General features: G+C 44.9%; 1 protein-coding gene across 3 annotated transcripts in view; it reads right to left on the reverse strand.

Moving 5' to 3' along the window:
• cfap99 (cilia and flagella associated protein 99) overlaps positions 1-441 on the reverse strand; it is a 5,047-nt gene extending 4,606 nt beyond the window's left edge. Inside the window, exons 1-2 of one of the 3 annotated variants that reach the window (XM_060052398.1) lie at positions 267-441; positions 18-148 (exon numbers count right to left, since the gene is read on the reverse strand). In XM_060052398.1, coding sequence (XP_059908381.1) covers positions 18-148; positions 267-282 — 147 coding nt within the window. In that variant the 5' untranslated portion in view covers positions 283-441. Of the gene's footprint in view, positions 1-17 lie in introns of all 3 variants that reach the window. The other 2 variants (XM_060052399.1, XM_060052397.1) reach the window with 2 other exon arrangements.
• Positions 442-8,340: the final 7,899 nt, after the last annotated feature.

Raw genomic sequence — 8,340 nt, forward strand, 5'->3', positions numbered from 1 at the left:
ACAAACAGATACAGTACCTCCATAGCGTTTGTTGCATCTTCTATGAAGTAATCCAGACATTGTTTTCTAGGGTCAAAATTGTCAAGCAGCATAATCGCCTGCTTGACCAGAAGTCCACAATTTGAGGCCATTGTATTGGATCCAGCATCTATATCATGCGAACACACAGAACATTCCCGAATTAAAAGGATCATACATGACGAGATCAAAGCTGGTTCATTCTTACCTATATATTTGTGTCAAGACATTGGGGAGGTTATACCCACACCACGAATCACCCATAAACTGGCTGTATTGTTTAGACGTTGCCTAGCAACAAAGAAATTGAAAAAAACAAAACTGACTGTCATCTGATTTTGTTCAAACTGTTTTTTTAATAACAAAGAAAACAATCATTTATTATTTGAGAGGTGTTTCAAAGCTTCTTTTTTTAAACAGGAAACCCCATACATCTGGTTTATGCCTTGTGCACTGTGCAGCATCCGCACCCTTTGTTGTTGGTCGACCGCATAACAATGCGTTCGGCGTGATGACGTAACGACGTGATGACGTACGGTGCAAGCCGCTTCCCGGGAAAGTGGGCGGCGGGTATTGTCACCGTGACTGTCATCAGCGGTAGGGAGAGAGAGCACCGCCACCGCGCTGTCTGGCTGCTCTGTAGAGTCTGAACCTGAGAGTGACTGGGCGGCCCGAGACAGCGTACCCCGGATTCAGGAAAGATGGAATTGAAACGTCATCCGTGTAGAACCATGTGTACGTTATGAAACCAGAGGTTTCCGTTTAGATACCGCGAAGTGTAGCTGTGCTTCCCCCGCTTTAGGACTCCCAGCTGCTAGCTAGCTTAGCGGTGTTGTGCCGCTGCTCTCCCCGACGCTCAGGTAGGAGAGGCGGCTCCGTGACAAAGGGAGGCGGAGAGGCAGCGATGAACCGCTTTCGGAAGTGGCTGTACAAGCCCAAGGTAAGTCATAAAGACTGGATATAAAGCCCGGTTCTCCCCAGGGAACCTGTCGTCAACACTTAAACTGGGATGTGCTCCACATTTTAACAAAACCTGCTAGCAAAACATTCGCTGTGATCAGTGGGGCTCGCTAGCCACCTGATAGACGACCAGTCTCATCTGCTAACATTAGCTCTAGGTTTCCTGATTTACTCTTGAACTACGTGTACTATTTAACTTTGGTTTAACTCAACTGATTGATTTGTTTGTCGCTAAGTCTTGAAAGTGACTGGTCATGTGTCTTTGGATCAGTTCAAAAAAATCTGAAAACCCTGAAGACCAGGGCTATAAATGTTGTTCTGTATACTTTTCGAAAATGTATTCGCAAAGTACACATTTCTAACTATATAGTTTAATTAAAGTGTTCATTCAAATGCTAAAATAATGGCCGAAATTGCTACAAGATGATCGTTGCTCACTTGAACAATTTGAGTCTTGTGAGAAGAATGTTTGCAGTGATAAGATGTGTTAATTAAATAAATAAAAATCTCGCTTGTTGCTCGATATGTAACTTGCATAATAGTACAGTCAAAGTTTAACCGGAAAATGATATAGGCTCCCCTTGCGTAACTTCACCAATCCAATCAGTCATGTTGCTGCACTGTTCTGACTTGTAGTGTCATTCCTTTATAAAGTCTGAACTACTGAAAGGACCAGATCCCACATATGTAGGATACTGGTGCTGGGCAGAACTTGAAAAGTACAACTGGAATTGGTGTATCCTTTTCACTGATACTAAACTTATTTACAGCAAGACTTATGAACTAGGTAATTAGTCTTTGTTCACTTGCTTTAAGGGCTACTAAACGTTGGGAATTAACGGTCTTGCATCTGGGTGGCAATGGCATTCAATTGCAATGACCCTGTTTACCTTCAAATCATATAGTTCCCTTGGTAAATTGTTTCGCTTTTCAGATGCATCAAATAAATGTTAATTTCATTAACATTTATAGAGTTTGTTTTCCACCAGGAGAACTTGGATCTAACTTTTGACAAGTTATGTCATGATGTGCGGAGAGGAAAAGAGAAGGGATCATTTCTATGACCTAGTAATTTCTCTTTTCAATGGTTAACCGAGTTTGCTGTGACAGCATTTTTTCTGTCCATTGTTGGGGTCTGTGCCTAACTGTCATGGTTCACCACAGTGTTGTCACAGGCATGACTCACTCAGAGCCGGGTGGTTCTTTGTATTCAATATGCACAACACTTCAAGACAAATCATGTCTTCTTAAGTCTTCAGGTCTTATTGTAAGGCATGCTTTAATTTTTTTTACATTGCCAATCAAACAAAAAACATATGTTTGGATCCTCTTTAAATTAAAAAAATATTTGTCTGTAAGAGATACCAGTACAGAGCTAATACTTTTACTTGCTCAATGATGGTGTTTGGCCAGTTTAGGACTACACTGCATTTTCATTTCACAGCCACACATAAGTTGTTTATTATCGACCTATGTTCTTGGGGAGATGAGCAAAGCGACGGATCAGCATGTTCCCCCCGACTGGAGAGGCTATTGATATTTCCAGCGCTGCCGTCTCACTCCTTAATCTTACCCGCGCAAGATCTGCTTCTTCCAACGCTCCCCTATTCCTTCCTCGTTGTTTGGATAGAGCGCTGTGTGTCATTTCAAGGGACATCATGTACCTGTCTGCTCTGTGGGAATCGGCCATCAAACACTGAAGCTGGATCATTCGGGGGAACCACAGGACCTGCTGGAAGATAGGTGCAGCGCCAGCAGGGGTCAGAAGCAGCTGACCGACCCACCCTCAACATGCATTACTGTACAATTCAACCTGGCATAGCTGCAAGCCATTGTTAAGGGACCCATCTCAAAACAGCTATGTGGGAAGAACCTTCAGACCGATTCATTGTTTTCCTATTCCTCATTTTACAGCATCCTTTTCTGGATGGAATGTTGTTATGGTGGTGGATAAGAATCAGTCTGGTGGCTAAACAAGTGGGAGTAATAATGTTTATAGACAAAGGGAGAGAGAGAGAGAGAGAGCGAGAGAGCACCTGGCTCAAGTTTCCAAACTGTTAAAAGGGCCACAGTCGGGCTGACATTCCTCAGAGAGAGGGACTCTGAGTGATGGAGGGAGGTGTCAGGAAGCTATACCTGTGCATTTCCCCCACTGCCTCGGCGCCGTTTCTACCGTTCCACTGTCATGCATTCAGGGACTGACCTTCAGTTTTGCACCAGCTCATATGTCAGCGTGACAGGCCCAGAGCCAGAGCCACAATGGGGGCCTCTACTCTCCATCTCCTGCGTGTGTTGGGGTTCTTTCTGCCACCCAACACTCAGTGGTCAACCATAACAAAGCATATTGAAAGGCCCTGTTTTTGGTTGTTAGGGTTGAGGTATCGTATATATATTTATCAATATCAATATTCTATCGTATTGTACAGAAGCATGTAAGATAACAATCACCTAAATGAGTAAATCCTTGAATCCAATCTAGGTTTGTCTGGCTTTACTGAGCATACTAACTGATTCCTTCTCACCACATTGCCCAGCTTTTTTGTTTATATTGCACCTGTGCAAGTCGTAGAACGGAGAGCCGCAGGAGTAATTAGCGTTTCCTTGGGATTCTGCACAGTGGGCACAAGGAGGAGAGAGGACTATACAGCAAACTGCTGAGCAGCTCTGGCCCACACGGGTCCCGGGTCTAGCCTGGTATCTCCTGCTCTTCGTGGATGTCTCCATTCTGCTAACCCAACAGCCCTGAGGTAATTGATTTGGTGTCAGCGGGCTGGATTTAGAGAGCTGACCCCTGGTGCTGGAATAGACAGACCAGGCCATTGAAGCCTTTTTAAAATCCATTGCAAGACTGGGAAGTAGGTTCCACCGCCCCCAGTGGGGTGGGGCAGAGGGGCAGTGAATGGAGATGGGGTGCAGAGTTAATGGCAGTTAGTGGCCCTGTTAATGGCAGAGAAATCCATTGGTTTCCAATGCATCGTGTCTTATTGACCATAATCGGTTGCCTTGATATTTGACGATGGCTAGCTTAATATATCGCTGTGTTCCCCGTCAGTGGCTATGCCCTCTGAGCATGCACTTTGGCTGCTTTGTGTTGAGAGTGTTTAAGCATTTTCTTGCACTCATCAAGGCCAGTATTATACACGGCACGGCCCCTCTCAAAGAGGAGAGGTAGACATGGTAATGGTCTCACCAGCAGAGACGTCCGGGATGACAATCGAGGAGATGATAAGAAAGACAGCTTTCTGGAGATCAGGTAATGAAATAAATATGATGTCTCCCAATAGAACTTTCCACTTAATAATATCTCATACTTTCATTTGTTCCTTCTGTCTCGATTCAGAACGAGAACAATGGAGATCCCCTGTTTGTGGTGGCATTGTCACATGTCTATTGCCCTAATCTGCGCTATGAGGCGTTCCACAACACAAATAGCCGTGTACTTGTCCGTGCCTGGTGATATGCTTGATTTGGGGCTGCCTGAGCAAACTGAGCAGGCTGAGTTGTTTTCTGATACAATGAGATGTGTATGTTGGGTGCTTGGGACAGACAGGCTAATGGTTAGCAATGACTCACACTCGGTGAACACTAGGGCTTATGGGACAGAACTGAGGAGACAGATCATTAAAGTACATAGCTGTCTTTGTGTGGTTTTCCACTCGCAATAATGACCGTAATCCATTTTATCTGTTTATTTTGTCCTAACCCTAAGTGCAAGAAATTTTACTCGTATAATTTAGCATATAATATTTCTGTTCATCGTCATTTGTACACAACAATGTCTGGCCCTAAACCTAGCATCCACCTCTTTATTTTACCACGAGATTATTGATTGTGTAAGTGATGAAAAGGTATTTATTTAAGGACATTTCTCGATGGCAAAGTATTTGTAATAGAGCATGATCATGGGCAGACATAGGCAGCGAGTGATGAAGTATCTTCAATGAGGCGAGGTGTACGTGAGTTTGATAGGGAAACCTTCCCATTGTAGGCAGTGACAACAAAGGAAACAAAGGTCAGGGGAGCGACCGTACTTCTACAATGAGTGGCTCCACATGGGGAAAGGGCTGTCCCTATACCCATAAACACATCATCCACTCCAGGAGACCAGCTGCTGTGTTGGGGCCACCTCCATCGTAAACACCCCCCCCCCCCCTTCCCCCACCCCGACCCCCCCGCCACATCCACCAGCCCCTCAATCCTCAGCGCTCTGGTTGACTAAACTGTGCACATGGCACAAGCACAGAGCATCACAGCCAAAACAAGAGATTAGGGCAGCCCTCCAGAAACACAAACAGACCCAGATTATGACCACATGAATCCAGATGGGCAAACATCTCTGAACCCACTGTGGTTTAAAAGATTGCTTTTACATAATAACAGATTGTTTTTCGTAACAGATTGTTATTTTCCTACCCTGCCTGAAAAACGAGGTGCACTATCGTGAATTAAGTGGGCACAACCTACTGCATAAATATCATCTCTCTGGGAATTTGTATGCATTAAGGGATTGTCCCTTTCTATATTGGACCTTCTACCAAGTCAACCATGGTACCACTAGATTTAGGTGGGTTTTGGGTTTTCTCAGCAGTTGAGTTCTGGCCTGGTGGTCTGCCAAAGTCATGATAAGAACAGCATAGGGATGCTCATCTTCCCACTTACTTACTGGCTGGCAGAGTAAGGCTAGCCCCCCCCTGCTCATACACTGTGTTTGCCTCGGCTCCAAGTCAAGTCCCCAATGGCGGGCTGCCAGCCGTCTGAATTGGGCCAGGAATAGAGAACGGAGGGCACAGGCAAGGCTTCTAATAAACTCCCTTAAGTGGGCTTGCAGCATATGGCCTGCCTCTGTGGAAGCCCGCATTAAGCACAGGCGGCCCTTCCCGTCAGAGCGCTGGCTGAATGGACAAACAAAGTGGAGTTGCTGTAGCACACAGGCTTTTGGACATTCTTCCCAGGAAGAATGCTATCTGGAGACGCTGGGGAACGGAGCGGGGGTGATGGCGGGGGAAACCGGACAAGTTAATCGCACACAAGCATTCTTCTGCATGACGTCAGAGGTCGGCGTGGTTAGTCGACGCCTGTTCTCCATTCAGAGTGAAACAATAAGCTTCACAGGGGATGTGTTCTGCTCTGTCATCCACCGATCACTGTTATCAGTCGGGTACAGGACAGCCCGGGTGGGTTTGTGGGAGCGTAACGACCGGTGTCTGGACACAGGGATCAGGAGCATTAAGGGTCATCCCTGTGCGTGGGTGCAGGGACATAGGCGGCGGTGTGGCCTGCAGGCCGGTGGCCCTGCCTCAGCGGTCAAGCAGCAGGTCAAATCTGCTGAATCATTGAGCCGTTCAGTGGAGCGGCGTGTGCGTGCAGCTGTGCATGTGCTCACCCTCATAATGACGGCACGGCGGTGAATATCACATCTTGACCTCACCGATGTTGACACACTTACTGTCACGCACAACTGCTCAGAACCCAATTCGAAGAACGAGAATCACGTCCTGCTTGTTTACGATCATTTTTCGCTTTTAATCTTTTATAAAGTCTGTTGGGTAATCAACAGTTGCAGTTTTTTGTTGAATCTGAACTTTTACTTTGGGTGTTAAAAAGATGTGGGAGATATCACTGCTCTGACACATAACCATGTTATAAGCAACCATGACCCAAAATGTAGCATTAGTGGTTTGGGATTAGCATCGCAGAAAGTGGACCAGTCTGCATTATATGACCTGTGTGACCTCGTCCCTAACAGAGGTTAGCCCTAATTGTGGGTCACAGGCAGTGATTTGACACTGCTATTTGACTGCTGAATGTTGTGCCTGTAAAAGGGTTGAAGAAACGTCCCTTGTGTTTGTGTTGTTTGACGAACTCTCGGTGTGGTGTGAAATGTCCATTACAAGGTAATCCTGCCCTGAACCCTGGACCGAAGTTACCATGTCTACGTCAGAAATACCAGTGGGCCGTCAACAAGGGCAGCCTTGTTGATTTGCTGGCGAGGGGTTTGAAGTTGTCACATGTAGCATCGGCATTTCCCGCTTTGAGGGCATGTTTGCTTTCCAGGAGTGACCTCTAGGAAGGTTCAATTTCTTTATATATGATGAAGGAATGTCCATAAATCGAGCTTGTATTCTGCAGTCACCAAAGTCAAAGATAGATTGATGACGTGCTGACAGAATGGACCTCTTGACTCTTCGCGTGCGTGCGTGTGTGTGACTGTGTGTGTGTGCTCTCTCTACTTGTTTGAATTCTTCTTCGCTCTGTTTTCTACTGGGATTTCTAAAGGAATGCCAACTCTCTTGTCAGTTTTATGCTCCAGCCTGAAAGTCTCTTCCCACTCTTTTCAACAGACCTGTTTTTCCCTGTCTAAGAAGGTTCCTGTTCATGTGTAATATCTTACTCGGATCAATGATCAAACACTTGCTTAATTTCACAACAACCTTCTCTGAAGTCCAATTCAGAAAGAGCAACATCATATCATTGATGACCATCTCTCCTCTGAGCCTGACTGTGACTTTATTTCTCTTTTATATTAGATGTATCTCAGTTCATGTGTCCCAGTAAATCTTGTGTGTATTCGTAATCCCCGCGTCTCTCACTATCCTGGCCGCTGGGTGCAGTAGGGAGGAGAATGCTAATTTCTATTTGTGTATTTATATATATATGTATGTATGTTTCCATGTATAAATCACAGATTAAATTCACAGAGACCGATCATTGTCACGGCCTTAATAAGAGCAAACTCTGGTCATGTTTAAGGTGACCTTATGGTTGTCTATTGGTTGTAACCCTTTTTTTTTTTATAGTTCCTGGTTGGTTTTTATCCAGATGTTCAACAAGACAGAAGAATCATACAAATTGTGGCACAGTTGAACCATTGAGGACAAGGTGATGGTTTATCATCAATCTCAAGGAGAACTTTCGTTTAGGATTTGATTTGATTAACGGAACCCAAACTAGAAACTATAATGACAGCGACAATATTAAGTTGTCAATCTGACTCTGAAGTCCCATTGCAGTCTACAGTGAACTCAGACACATGCCTGTTGCCTTGAGGAGCAATTATGGGCCTGGCATGTTGATCTATAGCTGAAGACCGAGGGAAATGAACTCGGTAATCTTAGGACTCTAGCACTACCCTGCCCTTGAATATGTTTGATGGAGCAATCCCATAGTATTTACAGTTATGCAAGGTTTGATATTCCATTTTGAGAAATACATGGAAAACAAAAAAACTTTCCGCCGTTATTCCAGGTCAATAAATCTTTTTCTGCCATGTAACAACAAATCCCTTTTCCACGAGTATTCCTGCTGAAGAGCTATCTCCATGCTTTTAGTTTCATTATTGATGAGGGAGCGGCAGGAGAATGC

This window comes from Gadus macrocephalus, chromosome 5 (assembly GCF_031168955.1).
Source record: "Gadus macrocephalus chromosome 5, ASM3116895v1".
Taxonomy (NCBI): Eukaryota; Metazoa; Chordata; class Actinopteri; order Gadiformes; family Gadidae; genus Gadus; species Gadus macrocephalus.